The sequence below is a fragment of the Coregonus lavaretus genome (genome assembly GCF_964263955.1).
Source record: "Coregonus lavaretus genome assembly, chromosome: 8".
Classification (NCBI taxonomy): Eukaryota; Metazoa; Chordata; class Actinopteri; order Salmoniformes; family Salmonidae; genus Coregonus; species Coregonus lavaretus.
The window spans coordinates 36,376,828-36,399,456 of NC_139995.1; the positions used below are offsets into that span (position 1 = coordinate 36,376,828).

Sequence of the window (22,629 nt, forward strand, 5' to 3'; positions counted from 1 at the left end):
AAGAACACCTTTCTCGTTTTTATGTATTTATTTTATTAATATAACATTTTATAGTATGAAAATAAATAAAATATTATCAATGATGATTCGATTCAGTTTTATCGAGCTTTAAAAATATATTCTCTTTGATAGAGGTCTCCAATTCAAATTGAAATTGTTGACCTGGAAGTGTTTGGTCACGAAGCTCTTATTGTGTATTTATATTTTCCACGTAGATGAGGCCATAACACCGACCCTCTCTTCATTACGTTTTTCACTGAAGACAAACGACATCCGTCATATTTTATGTTTTATTTATGTACTTCATGAAAGCGAACAAGCTATATGTTATTGTGAAGATAGAAAGGGGAAGAACCCTTCGATTAGCCGGTGCAGGCTAGCTGAGTTCGCTAACTTTCCTTGCATTGTAGCTAGCTAGCTAGGTTGTCGTCGTAGTCACTGTGCGCTACGGTTTGTTATTTGATAGCTGCCAATCCTTCGTGTGTAAATTAATCATGGCAACTAGGCGCTTGACCGATGCCTTCTTATTAATGCGGAACAATGCAATCCAAAATCGGCATATATTGGCTGAGCAAGTGAGTACATACGACCCCCGTCGTACTCTGAGTACACGTAGCAATGCTGCGGTGAGTCTAACGTTAATCGTCTGGATTTGACATTTTATGTATGTGTGTGTGATGATGGCTAACACATTCATAAACTAACCGTATCTTGATTAAGTCTCCTCGTTAGCTAACTAGCTAGTGGCCATCTACCAAACATTAATCTGATGTTGGCTACTTTCTGCGTTTAGCTGTCAAGCTAGAACGCAGCAGCTAGGTACAGTTCGCTGTCAAGCTAGATGCGCACATTTGCCTTGGCTTGAGTCATGTCACAGAGGCATGCATTTGGAGTACTGATGCCCTCAACTTGCATTTCCTATCTAGCCAACACATTTGACCAGCTCAGTTTGCTACCAATAATCAAAGAGCGTGCATTCTCCTTTGACATGATTACATCAATTGAAACAATGCATTTGTCAGAGTAAGAAATGAATTAAAAGTTTAGATAAAGGTAGAACATGAACTTCAATTTAGGGGCAATGTTCAGTACTTGATAAAGAAGTCATAACAGTGCATGCTGGAATGAGTTGGCTTGTCTTTTGTTAAACAGATGGTCAAATGTAACAATTGACATGTTGCATTTAATGAGGTGTTTGTTTATAGTGTGTGCCCTTTTGCTTTTTAGTGAGTTGCATGTCTTTCTCAAACCTACATCTAAAAAGATGGTGCTTTGCTCTCAGTTTTAGATTTAATTGATCCTGTGCTTCGTATTGGGTTGTTAAACTGTTATTTTAAAGGTATTTGACAAACTTTACATTAATATAGCCTTGGCCTAGTTGTTACTAAGATATTTGTGTATGGTCATTTAGAATACCTAGTTTGCACTGTTGGTTACTGATATATATTTTCTATTTTTCATTATTGACCAGGATGCAGGGCCTTTTACAAATGCTGTCTATGTAAGTCTATAATATCTTAGCCTATTTATTTTGCATAGTTTCAAAACTCTAAACAGTTTTCCCTTTCAGTCCCTCTTTCATTCACCCTCTTACTTTTGGGCTCGAAGGTGTTTTGACTGTGGGACCATTATTGTGTCTAGCAGCTTCGAAGTAGATCTTAAATCCAGACATTGAAATGCCTTCTTTTCATCCACCTAATTGTGGATAGTAGCTTGGATAGGCTACTCAGAATTGATCTGGCACTGACAGCACCAACGGCAACAAAAATGATTTAAAAAAAGTTAATGTTTGTTCGTATCTGAAGAGGAAGCGTTAGGCCCAATTCATTACAAGACAAATCAGTCGTCTGGTGTTTTGGGGAATGGTAATGTTTGTTTGGATCAAAGAGCAAATCCAGGCTTTGAGTTTATGATTGATATAGCTTAGGTGCTCCTCCTCCTTGTTTTTATGGCATTATTTCTCTTGTATGGTGTTCTGTGTGCTCATGCTGAGTGATCTGCATGCATATCAAAATCCTGTTATAATGCTAATTATTGGCCTGCATCTTTCCTTTCTCTAGGCCTATATGAAATGCTTCTGTGGTTAGGATAATCATTTGGGAATCGGGGACATAGGCTAGCCCTATATCTTTGCCTTCACACACACACTCATGTCACACTTCACTGACCCAATGTATTTAGGCCTAGCATAGATTTCTCAAAGACAGACCTACATTTTTTAAAAGAGTGATTTTACAGGTTTGAAGAACCTCGATTGATATAAAAATGGTCAGTCACAGAATCTGGTGACTCAAGATGAGACATTTTGGAACATTTGTATGATCCCTCTTTAAACGGTATCTGTGACATTGCATGCAAAATGTCTGTGTGAAGCTGATCACTGCTTTTTGTCAGGGGCTCACTTACTGTTACTTCTGTCTCACGTCATTTAACCTCTCCCTCTCTCCTCATTGGATGGGACTTCGCTGGTGTCTGCCAATCACATTAGGAGCTTGATGAGGTACTGTCCAATCTCCTCTTATCCAAACTGTACTATTAGTCACAAGGACCTATTTTTCTGGGGGGGAAATAAACCATGCGTTGTATGGAAAGTCTGCAAACAACAATGCTTGAAATGGGTAGTGATATGCTGTGTAATATCTGTGATGTTCCTGTCAGTTGGCTGATGACCGCATGGCCCTGGTCTCCGGGATAAGTCTGGACCCAGAAGCTGCCATCGGAGTCACCAAGAGACTGCCACCCAAGTGGGTAGATGGGGTAGATGAGGTAAGAACCAATCACATGCTTTCTACATTACTTCAGTATGAGAAGTTTTGATTTTTGATTTTTCTATAGAGTGCATTCGGAATGAATTCAGACCCCTTCACTTTTCCCACATTCTTTTAACGTTACAGCCTTATTCTAAAATGGATTTAAAAAATAATAATTCTCATCAATCTACACATAATACCCCATAATGTCAAAGTGAAAACATGTGTTTAGACGTTTTTGCAAATGTATTAAAAATATCAAAATTGAGCTCCAGTGCGTCCTGTTTCCATTGATCATCCTTGAGATGTTTCTACAACTTGATTGGAGTCCACCTGTGCTAAATTCAATTGATTGGACATGATTCGGTAAGGCACACACACCTGTCTATATAAAGTCCCACAGTTGACAGTGCATGTCAGAGCAAAAACCAAGCCATGAGTTTCGAAGGAATTGTCCGTAGAGCTCCGAGACAGAATTGTGTCGAGGCACAGATCTGGGAAGGGTACCAAAAAATGTCTGCAGCATTGAAGGTCCCCAAGAACACAGTGGCCTCCATCAGTCTTAAATGGAAGAAGTTTGGAACCACCAAGACTCTTCCTAGAGCTGGCCGCCCGGCTAAACTGAGCAATCGGGGGAGAAGGGCCTTGTCAGGGAGTTGACCAAGAACCCAATGGTTAGTCTGACAGAGCTCCAGAGTTCCTTTGTGGAGATGGGAGAACCTTCCAGAAGGACAACCATCTCTGCAGCACTCCACCAATCAGGCCTTTTATGATAGAATGGCCAGACGGAAGCCACTCATCAGTAAAAGGCACATGACAGCCCGCTTGGAGTTTGCCAAAAGGCACCTAAAGGACTCTCAGACCATGAGAAACAAGATTCTCTGATCTGATGAAACCAAGATTGAACTCTTTGGCTTGATTGCCAAGGGTCACGTCTGGAGGAAACCTGGCACCATCCCTACGGTGAAGCATGGTGGTGGCAGCATCATGCTGCGGGGATGTTTTTCAGCGACAGGGACTGGGAGACTAGTCAGGATCGAGGGAAAGATGTACGGAGCAAAGTACAGAAAGATCCTTGATGAAAACAACATTCTCCAGAGCGCTCAGGACCTCAGACTGGGGCGAAGGGTCACCTTCCAACAGGACAATGAACCTAAGCACACAGCCAAGACAACGCAGGTCTCTGAATGTCCTTGAGTGGCCCAGCCAGAGCCAAGACTTGAACCCGATCGAACATCTCTGGAGAGACCTGAAAATAGCTGTGCGGCGGCGCTCCCCATCCAACCCGACAGAGCTTGAGAGGATCTGCAGAGAAGAATGGAAGAAACTCCCCAAATACACGTATGCCAAGCTTGTAGCATCATACCCAAGAAGACTCAAGGCTGTAATCGCTGCCAAAGGTGCTTCAACAAAGTACTGAGTAAAGGGTCTGAATACTTATGTAAATGTGATATTTCAGTTTTGTATTTTTAATACATTTGCAAAAATTTCTAAACCAGTTTTTGCTTTGTCATTATGGGGTATTATTGTGTGTAGATTTATGGGGGGAAAAAATGATTTAATCAATTTTGGAATAAGGCTTTAACGTATCAAAATGTGGAAAAAGTCAAGGGGTCTGAATACACTGTATATATCATATTTTTATTCACAGTGAACGAAAGATACACATTTAAAGACATTGTACATTTTTCCCCTTTTTGTCCCCCCTCGACCAATCTTTGAGGCTAAGGGAGGATTGATAGATTTCCAATCCAATAAAATTATTCTGCAGGCCAACAGGGAGGAAAAGGCAATGGCATCTCGCTGTCTATTGGTCATGGAAGGATTGTTGTTTGGTAGTCCAAAAATAGCCTTTTCTGCACTAGGCTGCAACTCTATATCAAATGCTTCAGAAAGGGTTTTAAATAAAGTGGACCAATAGTCTGCCAGATGGGGACAGGACCAGAACATGTGGGTCAAGTCCACCAAGGAGCTTTTACACCTGTCACATGTACCATTCATATTTGGGTAGAATTTGGACAATCTGTTCTTAATGAAATGGATACGGTGAAGTACCTTAAACTGTATAAGGCTGAGCCGGGTACAAGAGGAGCTTCCATTTACTCTAAGTAAGGCACTATTCCAGACTTCATCAGAGATCTCTCCACCAATTTCCTTTTGAGGACTTTCTTATTAAAGGAGTAGTTTACTATTTTACAACTTGATGTTAGATGGTCCCTCATCCTGAAAGTAGTCTATGGGTCAGGATAAACTAATCCATGGTTCAGTTTTCTTTAAACAGCCACTACAAACGTCAGCTTACTTTAGCCACCACAAGCTAACAATCAATGGACGTGAGCATGTATTTTTTTGTTTTTTTCTAATGGTCAAATCGCCTTTTAAGTAACATCTAACCAAATATGGAGTTACTTTCAGGGTGAGGAACAATCTAACAAGTTGTAAAATAGTGAACTAATCCTTTACGTTTAGGCTATTACATATGCCTAGTTTCACCACCATAATGAAACTATTGAGCTATAGATACTTCAGAAAATGTCAGCCTACTAATATTAGCCTATACCAAATTCCAAGATCCTGTGTTAGTCTTCTTTAAAATTGCATTTTTATTGGAGCTTTCAGTGCATGTGCTGTTCTCTCGTGCATCTGTGTTAATCCTGTGGTTGCGTGGGCTTTCAGATTCAGTATGAAATCACACGGGTCCGGCAGAAAATGAAGGAGCTGGCCGCCCTCCATGATAAGCACATGAACCGTCCCACCCTGGATGACAGCAGTGAAGAAGAGCATGCCATAGAAATCACTACTCAGGAGATCACACAGGTTGGTCAGTGACAGAGGAGTCCATACAAGAAACTCCATTGAACGAACTTTGAAGCGTCACTACTATTATTATCACCTAGGATACCTACTGAGGCAAAAGGTGGCACACCTCATAAGTGGCCTTCTGGAAAAGCCACCGCCTATAAGGAGTGCCTAACTATTGTTGTTATGAATGGAGCTCTTTGTTTGACAATATGATCTAAAAATATTTAAGACTTGTACATGTTTACATTTGTGCCTTTTTATAAGGGCCTACAGTATACAGTGAGGGGAAAAAAGTATTTGATCCCCTGCTGATTTTTTACGTTTGCCCACTGACAAAGACATGATCAGTCTATAATCTTAATGGTAGGTTTATTTGAACAGTGAGAGACAGAATAACAACAACAAAATCCAGAAAAATGCATGTCAAAAATGTTATAAATTGATTTGCATTTTAATGAGGGAATTAAGTATTTGACCCCTCTGCAAAACATGATTTAGTACTTGGTGGCAAAACCCTTGTTGGCAATCACAGAGGTCAGACGTTTCTTGTAGTTGGCCACCAGGTTTGCACACATCTCAGGAGGGATTTTGTCCCACTCCTCTTTGCAGATCTTCTCCAAGTCATTAAGGTTTCGAGGCTGACGTTTGGCAACTCGATCCTTCAGCTCCCTCCATAGATTTTCAATGGGATTAAGGTCTGGAGACTGGCTAGGTCACTCCAGGACCTTAATGTGCTTCTTCTTGAGCCACTCCTTTGTTGCCTTGGCCGTGTGTTTTGGGTCATTGTCATGCTGGAATACCCATCCACGACCCATTTTCAATGCCCTGGCTGAGGGAAGGAGGTTCTCACCCAAGATTTGACGGTACATGGCCCCGTCCATCATCCCTTTGATGCGGTGAAGTTGTCCTGTCCCCTTAGCAGAAAAACACCCCCAAAGCATAATGTTTCCACCTCCATGTTTGACAGTGGGGATGGTGTTCTTGGGGTCATAGGCAGCATTCCTCCTCCTCCAAACACGGCGAGTTGAGTTGATGCCAAAGAGCTCAATTTTGGTCTCATCTGACCACAACACTTTCACCCAGTTCTTCTCTGAATCATTCAGATGTTCATTGGCAAACTTCAGACGGGCCTGTATATGTGCTTTCTTGAGCAGGGGGACCTTGCGGGCGCTGCAGGATTTCAGTCCTTCACGACGTAGTGCGTTACCAATTGTTTTCTTGGTGACTATGGTCCCAGCTGCCTTGAGATAATTGACAAGATCCTCCCGTGTAGTTCTGGGCTGATTCCTCACCGTTCTCATGATCATTGCAACTCCACGAGGTGAGAGCTTGCATGGAGCCCCAGACCGAAGGAGATTGACAGTTATTTTGTGTTTCTTCCATTTGCGAATAATCGCACCAAGCTGCTTGGCGATGGTCTTGTAGCCCATTCCAGCCTTGTGTAGGTCTACAATCTTGTCCCTGACATCCTTGGAGAGCTCTTTGGTCTTGGCCATGGTGGAGAGTTTGGAATCTGATTGATTGATTGCTTCTGTGGACAGGTGTCTTTTATACAGGTAACAAGCTGAGATTAGGAGCACTCCCATTAAGAGTGTGCTCCTAATCTCAGCTCGTTACCTGTATAAAAGACACCTGGGAGCCAGAAATCTTTCTGATTGAGAGGGGGTCAAATATTTATTTGCCTAATTTAAAATGCAAATCAATTTATAAAATTTTTGACATACGTTTTTGTTGTTGTTATTCTGTCTCTCACTGTTCAAATAAACCTACCATTAAAATTATAGACTGATCATGTCTTTGTCAGTGGGCAAATGTACAAAATCAGCAGGGGATCAAATAATTTTTCCCTTCACTGTATGCAGCCTGCTGATGTAATATAATAATAATAATAATAATAATAATTGGTCATTTAGCAGACGCTCTTATCCAGAGCGACTTACAGGAGCAATTAGGGTTAAGTGCCTTGCTCAAGGGCACATCGACAGATTTTTCACCTAGTCGGCCATTCTTGTGGCCATTCTTGTTATATAGTAGAATAAGAACGTATTTTTTTTTCAGTAAGCTTTTCTGCCGTGCTCTCTCCTTTGCTTTGGTCTGTGTAGATTAGTGGTGTGCGGGTCAGCTGTTTGTTCACCCGCACCTGCCCGCAATTGCTAATAACCCATCAACAACATATGATAAAGTGAAAATCTGAGGCCTGCACCCGACCCTAACCCGCAAATATAGAAAATGCGCTGTAGGCTACAGTCAGATGGCGGACCGATTTTTTTTATTTAAAAAAAAAAAAAAAATTGACAGGAGGTGCAGGAATTTTTCTTGTATAATTTAGATATGTTTCTGCTTATAATTTCTGACATTTTGGTAGGCTATTTGTTAGTCAACTTGTCTATAATTAGAAACATGCAGCTTCTCTTCTGTCATTATATGTTGCCCCAGAAGACTAAATAAACCCTTCCTCACCAGAATAAATTATAATGAATGCTTTAATCTAGTTGACGTCAGTATAACGTTTTCTCTGTCATCGCTGCTTCTTTTGTGGAGCAAAGACATTTAGGGACCGGGAAGAAAATGCAATAACTCTTTCTTTGCAAAATTTCCAAATTACGTCAGTTTGACAGGTTGTAAGGAAATAGAAAGCTGTGAAAACGACGCAACACGTTTCTGATAAGATTTCAGTTTGGCCTGGATGCATATTTTATGTGGTTGAAATACTATCAGCTTTTATGATGCTGATTAAAGATAGCACCTCTACAGACAGTCCCTAACTGCACATTCATTCGCATTCTCTCAAGATGCTGAAACAAATAATATTTATCTACTCCTGTTCCCAAGTCTAAATGTACATTTAGTGAATCACTTTACAGCAAGAAATGCTTAATTATGCAGGAGTTAATGTTAAGACTATGTGAGAGGTTATAGACCTACAGTCAGTTTCCAGATTTCAGTTTCCATTTCACCCATCTACCCCAGTAGGCTACAGTTGCATTGACGTGCCATAGGCCTATTTGAAGTTCCCGTCTTGTGACTGTCAAATTTGTATAGCACCTCAGAATCATCACACACAGCATAGGCACTGCTATCGTCCTCTTTTACCATCTTTCCCAAACATTTGTTTTCTGGCCATCTTTTCTTTATTTTCAACTCTCCATTTCGCAGCTTTTCTCTTATTTCTCTGACATTGTCCTTTTTGCCTCAGTGGATGACATTAACTTTTTCTGCCCGTTCCCAAAAGCGTTTGGTGATTGGCATGTAGGCTATTTGGCACGCGTAAAGTTTACGCACTAATGCCAGATAGCCTAAAAATAATGAAATAAAAACCTCAATGTAGCCTATAGATATAAATTGCACAAGAATTATACATTTATGGATTTATTTTCTCTTTATTCAACCTGACGCCACCCGCCCGCCATTCATCCACACAATATTGAATGACCCTAAACGCGCCCGCCCTACGGATATAACCACGGGAACTGTGGGTTGAGTCAACCCGTACATCACTAGTGTAATGTTCATTATTTATTTTTGAATTTAAATTGAACAAAGGTCAAATGTTTTTCTCTAATATGGCAAAGATATATTGAGTGCTCTCTCCTTTGCCGGTGTGTGTAGATGTTCCACCGGTGTCAGCGTGCGGTGACAGGTCTGCAGTCTCGCTGTGGCCACTGCACAGAGCAGGAGGAGAGGCTTTTGAGAAACGTGGTGTCCTCATTGGCAGGGAGCCTGCAGGAGCTGTCCACCAACTTCAGACACACACAGTCCAGTTACCTGAAACGTAAGCGAGCACTCACTCAAACTGAACGGTGGTATTTCACTTGTTACTGTATTTACTCCTATACCTCGCAGCTATCTTCATTTTTTCCTTTCCATTAGTTTCCATATTCCATCCCTCACTTCTCTCTCCTTGCACGAACTGGCACACATACACCAAACACACACACTCTTCATTTCTCTCGTCTTTGGTTTCACCTCCACCCTCATCATGTCTCTTTTATTGTCATAATGTTGATGTTTTCTGTTACAGGCATGAAGAATCGTGAGGAGAGATCCAAGCACTTTTTTGACTCCGGCCCTCTAATGGAGGAGGATGAAGACATAGCACTATATGACAGGGTGAGCTTGGAACTGACAGTGTATTTTGACATTTCCCTGATCAGCATCGGTGCTTATACATATCTCTCGGGAAAAATATAATATCCAGGTGTAATAAATTATATATAATATAGAAATGCATGTTTTTGTCTGCGAATGTAAGATACAGTAGGCAGGGCAAACCAGTTTTGGTGATTTCTGGTATATCAAAATAAATCAATCACAGCATGTTTTTGGGCACATTCAGCAGTTTTTACCTGGTTAAGTACAATACCATTGGAAATTAATGTTGAAAGTTCCATTTATATTCTTAAAACTTAAGTTGAAAATGATGCTGTCGCTGCTTCCTGTTGACAAGACATTTTGATAAATAGCCCAATGTCAAAACTGTTTGTGTCCAAATCGATAACCAATATGCAGGAACAGTTTGTGATATATTGAAAATCTAAACAGCGCCTTATAAACACACTAATTAACTCTGCGTTCTAAGTCCTGCGCACCCCAGCGCGTGTGACAAAATCAACGTGTCACAAGAGCTGAGTGTGTATGTGGTGGAGGAATCAAACGCAGGCACACGAAGTCTTAGTAAGCAGTCAAATATGTATATTGCAAAATAGGTAATCCAAAACAGGAAAATAGTGTCCAACCTAAACAGGGCAAGGAACACTATAACGCACAAACAAACCCGTGCGTAAAAGAGGAAAAATGCGCACACAGTGCGGAAACGAAAAACACACGCACGAGCACAAAATCCCACAACAAGAAACGAACACAGCCGACAGGAAAATAATCACTCACAACACCTGACCCCAAACACAGAAACTAAATAGGCACATAATCAAACACTAACAAGGGTCAGGTGTACAAACAGACAAAACCAAACACACACGAAACATCGAACGGTGGTAGCTAGTACTCCGGAGACGACGACCGCCGAAACCTGCCCGAACAAGGAGGAGGGGCAGCCTCGGCCGAAACCGTGACAGTACCCCCCCCCTGACGCGCGGCTCCAGCCGTGCGCCGACTCCGGCCTCGGGGACGACCAGGACGACGCGGAGCAGGGCGCGTAGGATGACTCCGATGGAACTCGGTCAATAGGGACGGGTCTAAGATGTCCCTCCGTGGCACCCAGCACCGCTCCTCCGGGCCGTACCCCTCCCACTCCACGAGATATTGAAGACCCCCCATCCGGCGTCTGGAATCAAGGATGGACCTCACCGTGTACGCCGGGGCCCCCTCGATGTCCAACGGGGGCGGAGGAGTCTCCTCTATCTCAAACTCCTGGAGTGGACCAGCTACCACCGGCCTGAGGAGAGACACATGGAACGAGGGGTTAATATTCTTGTAATCAATAGGTAATTCTAACCTGTAACACACCTCGTTCAACCTCCTCAGGACTTTAAATGGCCCCACAAACCGCCGACCCAGCTTCCGGCAGGGCAGGCGGAGGGGCAGGTTTCTGGTCGAGAGCCAGACTCGATCTCCAGGTGTGTACACAGGCCCCTCACTGCGGTGGATATCGGCGCTCGTTTTCTGCCGACGGATGGCCCGCTGCAGGTGTACGTGGGCAGCGTTCCATGTCTCCTCCGAGCGCCGTATCCACTCATCCACCGCAGGGGCCTCGATCTGGCTCTCGTGCCACGGTGCCAGAACCGGCTGGTACCCTAATACGCACTGAAAAGGGGTTAGTTGTGTGGAGGAGTGGCGGAGAGAGTTCTGTGCCATCTCGGCCCACGGCACGTATCTCGCCCACTCCTCCGGCCGGCCCTGACAATATGACCTCAGAAACCTACCCACATCCTGGTTTACGCGTTCCACCTGCCCATTACTCTCCGGATGGTAACCCGAGGTAAGGCTTACCGAAACCCCCAACCGTTCCATGAACGCTCTCCACACTCTGGAGGTAAACTGGGGGCCTCGATCAGACACTATATCCTCGGGTACCCCGTAATGCCGGAAGACATGGGTAAACAGAGCCTCAGCGGTCTGTAGGGCAGTGGGTAAACCCGGCAGGGGAAGGAGACGACAGGCCTTAGAGAACCGATCCACAACGACCAGGATGGTAGTATTCCCCTGGGAGGGGGGAAGGTCGGTAACAAAGTCTACCGAGATGTGGGACCAGGGTCGTTGTGGAACGGGCAGGGGCTGTAGCTTACCCCTGGGTAAATGTCTGGGCGCCTTACACTGGGCACACACCGAACAGGAGGAGACATAAACCCTCACATCCCTGGCTAACGTGGGCCACCAGTACTTAGTGCTAAGGCAGTGCACCGTCCGGCCGATACCAGGATGTCCAGAGGAGAGGGACGTATGAGCCCAATAAATGAGTCGGTCGCGTACCTCGAGCGGGACGTACGTCCGACCCACGGGACACTGTGGAGGACTTGGGTCGGTGCGTAACGCCCGCTCGATCTCGGCATCCACCTCCCACACCACCGGGGCAACCAGACAAGACTCCGGTAGTATGGGAGTGGGCTCAACGGACCTCTCCTCCCCGTCATACCGCCGAGACAGGGCATCTGCCTTCCCGTTCTGGGACCCAGGGATGTAGGTGATTTTAAACACAAACCGGGCTAAAAACATAGTCCAGCGAGCCTGGCGAGGATTCAGTCTCCTAGCTGCCCGGATGTATTCCAGGTTACGGTGGTCAGTTAGAATGAGGAAAGGGTGTTGAGCCCCCTCAAGCCAATGCCGCCACACCTTTAGGGCCTGTACCACGGCTAACAGCTCCCTGTCTCCTACGTCATAATTCCGCTCCGCCGGACTGAGCTTTTTAGAATAAAAAGCACAGGGACGGAGTTTAGGGGGTGTGCCAGACCGTTGGGAGAGCACGGCCCCTATACCGGCTTCTGACGCATCTACCTCTACCTGGAAAGGTAAGGAGGGATCCGGATGCGCCAACACCGGCGCCGAGGTAAACAGGTCCTTCAGTCTCCCAAAAGCCCTGTCCGCCTCAGCTGACCACCGCAAGCGCACCGGACCCCCCTTCAACAAAGACGTTATGGGAGCTGCCACCTGTCCAAAACCCCGGATAAACCTCCTGTAATAATTCGCAAAGCCCAAGAACTGTTGCACCTCCTTCACAGTAGTTGGAGTCTGCCAATTACGCACAGCTGACACCCGGTCTACCTCCATCTTCACCCCTGACGCAGACAACTGATAACCCAGAAAGGAGACCGACTTCTGAAAGAACAAACATTTCTCTGCCTTGACATACAAGTCATGCTCCAACAGCCTCCTCAATACTCTGCGTACCAGGGCTACATGCTCAGCTCGGGTGGGGCTGTACACCAGAATGTCGTCTATGTACACGACCACTCCCTGTCCCTGCATGTCCCGGAAAATCTCATCGACAAAGGATTGGAAAACTGAGGGAGCATTCATTAACCCATATGGCATGACGAGATACTCGTAATGTCCGGAGGTCGTGCTAAACGCTGTCTTCCATTCATCTCCCTCTCTAATACGCACTAAGTTATATGCGCTCCTGAGATCTAATTTTGTGAAAAATTGAGCCCCGTGCAATGACTCCGTCATAGTCGCAATCAGAGGAAGTGGATAGCTGTACTTCACTGTAATCTGATTGAGACCGCGGTAATCAATACACGGGCGCAAACCTCCATCCTTTTTCTTCACAAAAAAGAAACTCGAGGAAGCGGGTGAAATGGAGGGCCGTATGTATCCCTGTTTCAGAGACTCAGCGATGTACGTCTCCATAGCCTTCCTCTCCTCTTGAGACAAGGGATACACGTGGCTCCGAGGGAGAGCTGCACCTGACTGGAGATTTATCGCACAATCCCCCAGTCTATGAGGTGGCAACTGCGCCGCCCTGGTCTTACTAAACACCTGTTTCAAATCCTCATACTCTGGGGGAATATGCAGTGCTGGCATAAGATTCGGACTTTCCACCGAGGTCGCCCCTAAGGAAACACCCAGACACCTACCCTCACACTGGACAGACCACCCTTTAAGAGCTTTCTCTCGCCACGACATAGTAGGGTCATGGGTCATTAACCAGGGAAGCCCCAGCACCACCGGATACGCAGGAGAGTCAATAACATAGAGCTGTATAGTTTCCATATGACTCTCCTGCGCTATCATCCTAAGAGGCGCCGTGACCTCCCCAATCAACCCAGATCCTAAAGGACGGCTATCTAGGGCGTGAACGGTACTGGAAGGAGAGGAATCCCTAACTTATTACAGAACTGGCGATCTACAAAGTTCCCAGCTGCGCCTGAATCTACTAGCGCCTTATGCTGGGACCGAGGTGCAACCTGTGGAAAACAAACAGGCAAGGTTAAGTGAACGACAGAAAGCTCTGGGTAAGTAGGGCGCCTACTCACCTGGGAGGACTCCCCAATGCGTGGCCTGTCTTCTCCTCCACCGGGGAACCTTCCCCAACACCTGGCCGCGGTGTGCCCTCCACGGCCGCAGTTGGTGCAGGGAACGGCCCCCCTCGGGTTCCTGTGCCTTCGCTCTCTAGCGCCAGCACCCCCGAGCTCCATAGGGCTCGGCTCGGAGGTGCTGGAGGGTGAAACGAACGAACCCCCTCCGGGACGTCCACGGGTAGCGAGCAGGGTGTCCAGCCGGATGGCCATGTTGACAAGTTGGTCGAATGTCAACGATGTGTCCCTGCACGCTAACTCTCTCTGGACGTCCTCCCGGAGGCTACAACGGTAGTGGTCTATTAAGGCCCGCTCGTTCCACCCTGCATCTGCCGCTAGGGTCCGAAACTCCAGAGAAAAGTCCTGGGCGCTCCTCATCCCCTGTCGGAGGTAGAACAGACGCTCCCCCGCCGCCTTCCCTTCGGGAGGATGGTCAAACACGGCACGGAAGCGGCGGGAGAATTCTGCATAGGTGGTAGTAGCGGCGTCCATTCTCCTCCATTCGGCGTTGGCCCACTCCAACGCCTTGCCGGACAGACAGGAGATGAGGGCGGAGACGCTCTCGTATCCCGAGGGCGCTGGGTGTACGGTGGCGAGGTAGAGTTCCACTTGGAGCAGGAACCCTTGACACCCGGCAGCGGAGCCGTCGTACGCCCTCGGGAGCGAGAGCCTAATTCCTCTGGGTTCCGGAAGTTGGACAGGAGGTTCGACCGATGGGGCTGGTCCGGTAGGTGGAGTCGTGGGTACTCCGCTGGTCTCCCATCGGTGGAGAGTGTTCATCACCTCCCCCAGTGCATGACAGACCTGGTTGATGCGGTCCTCCTGTCCACGAAGGCGGTCCTCCATATTGGCTGTTGGCGTCGGTGATCCTGCTGATTCCATCAGTGGTGAGTGATTCTGTCACAAGAGCTGAGTGTGTATGTGGTGGAGGAATCAAACGCAGGCACACGAAGTCTTAGTAAGCAGTCAAATATGTATATTGCAAAATAGGTAATCCAAAACAGGAAAATAGTGTCCAACCTAAACAGGGCAAGGAACACTATAACGCACAAACAAACCCGTGCGTAAAAGAGGAAAAATGCGCACACAGTGCGGAAACGAAAAACACACGCACGAGCACAAAATCCCACAACAAGAAACGAACACAGCCGACAGGAAAATAATCACTCACAACACCTGACCCCAAACACAGAAACTAAATAGGCACATAATCAAACACTAACAAGGGTCAGGTGTACAAACAGACAAAACCAAACACACACGAAACATCGAACGGTGGTAGCTAGTACTCCGGAGACGACGACCGCCGAAACCTGCCCGAACAAGGAGGAGGGGCAGCCTCGGCCGAAACCGTGACACAACGGTACAAAACCAAAGATATTTATCTGTTTTAAGCAATCGATCTTATGTCATCGTGATGACTATAAACTTTTATACTAACATCACCAATCTGCGGTAAAAAGGACGTGTAATTCCACAATATTTTATGAGGTGAAAATGCAAGCTTGTGTACAGTAGTAACACAAACTGTCCACATTAGGGAAATTAGCACAATATAAGTTAATATGGCAAAATAATTAAACATGTCAATTTTAAGATGATAGTATAAGTTTCCCTCTCACAAACTATTGCAACAATGCCTCTATTTCTCCCTCATTTAACCATTATAGAGTAAAAAATGTCTTAACACAATTTAACTGGCCGCTCTAGACTAGAGCCTCCGTAGTGTCTGAACGTTTGACGTCCCGAATTCACTTAGTAAGGGATGGATCGGAATTTACATAATGGGTACTTGGAGGAAAATTAGGGAGGGTCATGCTTTTTCAATTTCCATCAAGGGGAGGGTTTAGTATTTTTTTTATTTTTTATCTAGTTTAAGGGAGGTTCATGTAATTTGTAATTTATGAAATTCTTATAAATATTGCACGCGGACTAGCATATAGTGTATGTTCAGTTTGAGAAGGAGAGCGCGAAGATGATGTGTACCAGAGGTCAACTTTGATACCTTGTACTACTATAATAGATTTTTATTAAAAACAATATGTTTCTTGCCCATTATGTATTTATCAGAGTTATTGACCTCACAATAAGCCAGATTCGAGTAACTTACATTGTGGTGCTGAAACTTGTAGCATCAACCGCGGCACAATCAATCGGAAATGGACTGCTCATGGTGCTGAAAGTAGGCAAATTCAAGTAGGCATAATTTTTTATTTAATTTTATTTCACCTTTTATTTCACCAGGTAAGCCAGTTGAGAACAAGTTCTCATTTCCAACTGCGACCTGGCCAAGATAAAGCAAAGCAGTGCGATTAAAAACAACAACACAGAGTTACATATGGGGTAAACGAAACATAAAGTCAAAAATACAAACAGAAAATATATATACAGTGTGTGCGAATGTAGTAAGTTATGGAGGTAAGGCAATAAATAGGCCATAGTGCAAATTAGTTACAATTTCGTATTAACACTGGAATGATAGATGTGCAAAAGATGATGTGCAAATAGAGGTACTGGGGTGCAAATTAGCAAAATAAATAACAATATGGGGATGAGGTAGTTGGGTGGGCTAATTTCAGAATGGCTGTGTACAGGTGCAGTGATCGGTAAGCTGCTCTGACAACTGACGCTTAAATTTAGTAAGGGAGATAAGAGTCTCCAGCTTCAGAGATTTTTGCAGTTCGTTCCAGTTGCATCCAAAGAACACCATACCTACTGTGAAGCATGGGGGTGGAAACATCATGCTTTGGGGCTGTTTTTCTGCAAAGGGACCAGGACGACTGATCCGTGTAAAGGAAAGAATGAATGGGGCCATGTATCGTGAGATTTTGAGTGAAAACCTCCTTCCATCAGCAAGGGCATTGAAGATGAAACGTGGCTGGGTCTTTCAGCATGACAATGATCCCAAACACACTGCCCGGGCAACGAAGGAGTGGCTTCGTAAGAAGCATTTCAAGGTCCTGGAGTGGCCTAGCCAGTCTTCAGATCTCAACCCCATAGAAAATCTTTGGAGGGAGTTGAATGTCCGTGTTGCCCAGCGACAGCCCCAAAACATCACTGCTCTAGAGGAGATCTGCATAGAGGAATGGCCCAAAATACCAGCAACAGTGTGTGAAAAACTTGTGAAGACTTACAGAAAACGTTTGACCTGTGTCATTGCCAACAAAGGGTATATAACAAAGTATTGAGAAACTTTTGTTATTGACCAAATACTTATTTTCCACCATAATTTGCAAATAAATTCATTAAAAATCCTACAATGTGATTTTCTGGAATAGTTTTTCTCATTTTGTCTGTCATAGTTGACGTGTACCTATGATGAAAATTACAGGCCTCTCTCATCTTTTTAAGTTGGAGAACTTGCACAATTGGTGGCTGACTAAATACTTTTTTTCCCCCACTGTATATACACAGAGAATAGTCGGCCCGAGAATTGAACCCTGTGGCACCCCCATAGAGACGGCCAGAGGTCCAGACAACAGGCCTTTCCGATTTGACACATTGAACTCTATCTGAGAAGTAGTTGGTGAACCAGGCGAGGCAGTCATTAGAGAAACCAAGGCTATTTAGTCTGCCAATAAGAATGCGGTGGTTGACAGAGTCAAAAGCCTTGGCCAGGTCGATGAAGACGGCTGCGCAGTACTGTCTTTTATCGATCGCGGTTATAATATCGTTTAGGACCTTGAGCGTGGCTGAGGTGCACCCATTACCAGCTCAGAAACTGGATTGCATAGTGGAGAAGGTACAGTGGTATTCGAAATGTTCGGTGATCTGTTTGTTAACTTGGCTTTCAAATACTTTCGAAAGGCAGGGCAGGATGGATATAGGTCTGTAACAGTTTGGATCTAGAGTGTCACCCCCTTTGAAGAGGGGGATGACCGCGGTAGCTTTCCAATCACTGGGGATGTCAGATGTTACGAAAGAGAAGTTGAACAGGCTAGAAATAGGGGTTGCGACAATTTCGGCGGCCAATTTTAGAAAGAAAGGGTCCAGATTGTCTAGCCCAGCTGATTTGTAGGGGTCCAGATTTTTCAGCTCTTTCAGAACATCAGCTGTCTGAATTTGTGTGAAGGAGAAGCGGGGGGGGGGGCATGGGCAAGTTGCAGCGGAGGGTGCAGAGCTGGTGGCCGGGGTAGTGGTAGCCAGGTGGAAAGCATGGCCAGCCGTAGCAAAATGCTTGTTGAAATTCTCGATTATTGTAGATTTATCGGTGGTGACATTGTTTCCTAGCCTCAGTGCAGTGGGCAGCTGGGAGGAGGTGCTCTTATTTTCCATGGACTTTAGTGTCCCAAAACTATTTGGAGTTAGTGCTATAATTCATTTCAACAGTCTTCATTTTAATTACACATTACTAACAACAAGAGGGCTTTATGTTGGAGCTTATTTCTTCCTGTTTAATAAATAAGAGGTAGGCCTACGAAATTAGGCTATAGGATGCTATATCCATAGATTTGTTGGTCAATTCCTCCACCCACCATGCACTCTTTAAATAGCCTACCTCAGTGAAGGGCTGTTAAGTTAAAACCAAGACTCGAATTGAGGGGGTATGAGAGGGTAGGCCATAGGCCTACTTTTTTATTAAAGAAAATGGTAAAAAGCATAGGCCTACCCCTTGTTAGCTTAAGATTTTAAAGAAAATAAAACTGATCCAATTATATAAAGTAATCTATAACAGCGCCTGACATTGAGGCTGAGCTACAACCTTCTATAGCCGAGGAGACAAAACATGTACTTTACTTGGAAAGTAATCCAATTCTGTCACTATCAATTGATTTAAACTATTCACTTTCTGTACAATAGAAGATGTTTAAACCCAGACAGCTTTTAGGGAAACACTTGGGTTAAGCCTTGAAAGAAGAGTAGCCAGCCGTTAAAGCTTACATTTTTCTGCATCGGTAGGCCTACCTACTCTGTCTGGGGTGGAAGGTACCATGCTCAGATTCCTAATGACGTCTCAGATTTCATTATTTGCAAACAGGGACAGTTTAATTGCAAACAAGACGCACTGATTTGGCATTGGAGAAATATGATAAGATGTCCATTCTTAGACTGTAATTTCAGTCATTTGTGTGGTATTAAAAAAGATTCTGCTAAAATGTCAAATATAATTGCATGAAATGTTTATAAAAGGCTTTTTTTTTCTCTGACCTGCAAATAAAATGATAGATTAATGCAATGATTTTACTATGAAGGAGATCTTTCCATCCCTACTCTTGTCCATGGTGGTCTGCGAACCCACAACCTTCAAAATTCCTGCGTTTCCATGTAATGCATACAGTACGAAGAACAGTTTCTAAAACTGCATATCTAAGGCTCTGGTCTGTCCAAGAAGTGAGGTTAAAAGGTAAACATGTTCTCTGCTATCCACTTTGTTTTAATTATTTTTTGTTGTTTTTTTCAAGCGTTCAGGGAGGGTTTAGGTAAAATATATTATGTTGAAGGGAGGGCCATCCATTTTCATTTCAGAGAGGTCCGATTTTCTCCACGTAACCCTTATTATAAATAACCTTCACTCCCTAACAAGAATGTGAGTTTCACTAAGTTGACTTGTTGAAGCCTCATGAAAATCGGCGGGGAGGAAAAAACCCTGTGTTCTTTGTTGTGCTTTATCTTGATGTAACAGGAAGTCACCCTTACATTTTAACAATACTCCTCTGATTCATCTGATACCACATGATTTATGTGGACATCCACCAAAACGTTTACATACCTTCAGTTTCTTTTCCTGAGATGGGCAAAATAACATTTATTTTTAAAGGATTCCTCTTTTGCTGTGAGATAAGCAATAAAATGCCAAGCCGTTTACTAAAGCAATGCAATTGTGTAATCAGTTCGAAAGGTGCAATGAGAACCTGGTCAAAAGTAGTGTGCTATGAAGTGTTGAGAAATAACTTGTTCCAAGGATCAGGCAGAACTCATTTTCCAGTTTATAAGAGTTACTGGACAGCAGGGGAAATTACCAGTGAATAGCTCTATTCAACTCAAGCATTTTCATAGTAAATTTAGACTGTAACAAAACAATTTTTCCCCCACAGAAGGGAATAGGGTGCCATTTGGAACGTAGACAAAGTTCTATTCAGTGAGCCCATATTTCTGATCTCTCCCAGGGGTTTACAGATGACCAGCTGGTCCTGGTAGAGCAGAACACAGTGATGGTGGAGGAACGCGAGAGAGAGGTCAGACAGATAGTCCAGTCCATCTCTGACCTGAATGAGATTTTCCGAGACCTGGCTGGAATGGTGGTGGAACAGGTCTGTGAGGGAAACCCTATTCAGTGTTTGGAAACATAACAACACCATCATGTGTCAGTATGGCCCATGGATATATGACTTTATGTCTTCCCAACTGATTGTTTCTTTCTTTGTCCAATATCAGGGCACAGTACTTGACAGAATTGACTTCAATGTGGAGCAATCGTGTGTCAAAACAGAAGAGGGGTTGAAACAGTTACAAAAGGTGAGGACACAACGTTAAAGATTGTTGATGTTTCAGATGTGTGTAGTGCACAATGGTTAAAACGAAGCCCAATTGATGATGTCCACGACAAGGGGAAATATGTTATCTTGCCCGCAAACTTAATTATAACATTTTCTCTCTGATTTCTTTCAGGCTGAACAGTATCAGAAGAAAAACCGAAAGATGCTGGTCATTTTAATCCTTACCGTAATAGTTGTTGTTCTAATACTTATTCTATTTGGGACAAAGTTCTAGTGATGCATTCCTTTGCTTTTGGTATGTCTGTGTGTCTGTTTGGTGTGCATATGTGTGCTTGTATGAGGGTCTTCTCTGTACTTCAAACAATGCTGACTACCTGTCCAACTTTCCAATCACCCTTCCAAAATCTCTCGCTGTATGGCTCATGGAGATGTGTTGAATGCATGATCCTTAAGAGAGGACAGCCAGGGATAGTTCCTATTTAACTTTGGAACAGGCCTGCACACATGCCCACTGTCTGCCCCAATACACTCTTGAACATATCCTCCATGTGTCATGGTACTGCTACAAACAAACACAGAAAAAACACTCCTTAAATTTCCTTGTGGTCGACTACTGATTGTCATGGCCATACGTTTTGCTTTGTTTTTGGAGAAAATAAGTGGTTTTCTTGTGATAGTAAGCATCATCTGTCCAGTTTTATTGTAAGCTATAGTTGTAAGCCCTGCTTTCCCATGTCTGTTATTCCAATAGAATAATTCTGACAACTCAGCTACTGCACAGGTGAATACTGAATGTCTATGAACATTTGTGTCTCGTGGTGTTGCTTTTACGGACCCTGGTCATTGCAGACACTTGATTCGTTGTGCATTTGTTTCATTTTCTGCTTTATCATGTTTCCTTTTTTAAAGAGGGAGAAATTACAAGGGTTTTTGTGTCTCTCAGTGACTGAAGAACTACAATACTGATTCATTGATCACCAAAACTTCCTTTTGGATTCAGAGCTGTACTTGACCATCCTAAATTCATGTCTCTGTACCAACAGCAGTGTCTTTCATGATGTTGCACATTTTAGATCACTTGATGACTGCTTTCTCTTGTTTCACGACCCTTTATATTGTTCGGTATCGCTAACTGATACATCAGTTGAGTTTATTATTTAGTATTTTATACCTCTCACAGTTTGCACATATCGAAAGACTGATGTTTGGTTTCATGTCTGTCAAACTACTGTCTCCTGTATAATATGAAATTATAATTATTTATTTTGAATTCAAATTGTATAAAAGGTGAAAGGTTGTCTAATATGGCAAAGATGTATTGAGTAGCCTAAATTGTGTCTATGGCAGCCTGTGTTGGAATGAACAATGTGATGCAAGCCTTTGTGCTCAGAAATTACTTTGCCGATCCCACTACAAAATCAACACTACTCTACTGTTTCTTATGAAGAATGGACCTGTTTTTTGGAAAGATGTGACCCATTTCATGTTAAATTCAGTATAGAATTCTTTGTTTGCTCAAGTCTTCCTTTATTACTGATGATGAAGCTGAATTAATGTTTAAGTCCCAAATGGCACCCTATTCACTAAATAGTGTACTACTTTTGACCAGGAGCCATAGCCAGGGTATAGGGTACAATTTGGGATTTTGTCATGGACAGAATTTTCCATTTCTAAAACATTGCCCAAGTTCAGTTATATATAGATAATATTTATACACACTTCAATGATAAATCATAATCGTTCATGTCTGGATGTTTTCTGTGTGGGAAAAAAAACCCACCTACGTCCCAATGGTATGTTATGGCTAATGTTATCTTATGGGTTTTTTTTTCAATAATTTTTTACGATTGTGGATATTAGCAGTTCAAAAATAATAATACACGTGCATTGCATTGGTTCGTATCGGCAGTTTGAGATCCTGCTGCTTGCCATGAAAACAATATGCGTAAGTAGGGTTGGATAGGCTTTCCATTGAGTCTTTTCCACTTAGATTTTACGGGGGAAATGAAAATTTACTGATTTCAAAATATATTTCTCACACACACACACTATGTACAACTACTGTACAGAAATATGGAAAATCCAATACTATTCAAGGACGGCGGTAACGCTGACCTCCCATTCAATCTCATCTGTGACACTTCTCTATGAAAAGCAGGATGTGCG

The 22,629-nt window shown here is 43.8% G+C and overlaps 1 protein-coding gene across 3 annotated transcripts; it reads left to right on the forward strand.

Annotated features, from left to right (window-relative positions):
- Positions 1–159: 159 nt before the first annotated feature.
- LOC311133943 (syntaxin-16-like) lies at positions 160–21,971 on the forward strand. 3 transcript variants are annotated; one of them, XM_084167569.1, is made up of 10 exons: positions 217–626; positions 1,472–1,501; positions 2,489–2,500; positions 2,659–2,766; positions 5,427–5,567; positions 9,162–9,324; positions 9,574–9,662; positions 20,134–20,277; positions 20,402–20,482; positions 20,636–21,971. In XM_084167569.1, exons 1-10 carry the CDS (start codon positions 495–497, stop codon positions 20,735–20,737), a joined length of 1,002 nt encoding a protein of 333 aa, XP_084023695.1. In that variant the 5' UTR covers positions 217–494; the 3' UTR covers positions 20,738–21,971. The 3 variants fall into 3 exon arrangements, with proteins under 3 accessions (XP_084023693.1, XP_084023695.1, XP_084023694.1); XM_084167567.1 differs by lacking the exons at positions 1,472–1,501; positions 2,489–2,500 and having other exon boundaries at positions 160–630; XM_084167568.1 differs by lacking the exon at positions 217–626 and having other exon boundaries at positions 674–2,500; positions 2,659–2,757.
- Positions 21,972–22,629: the final 658 nt, after the last annotated feature.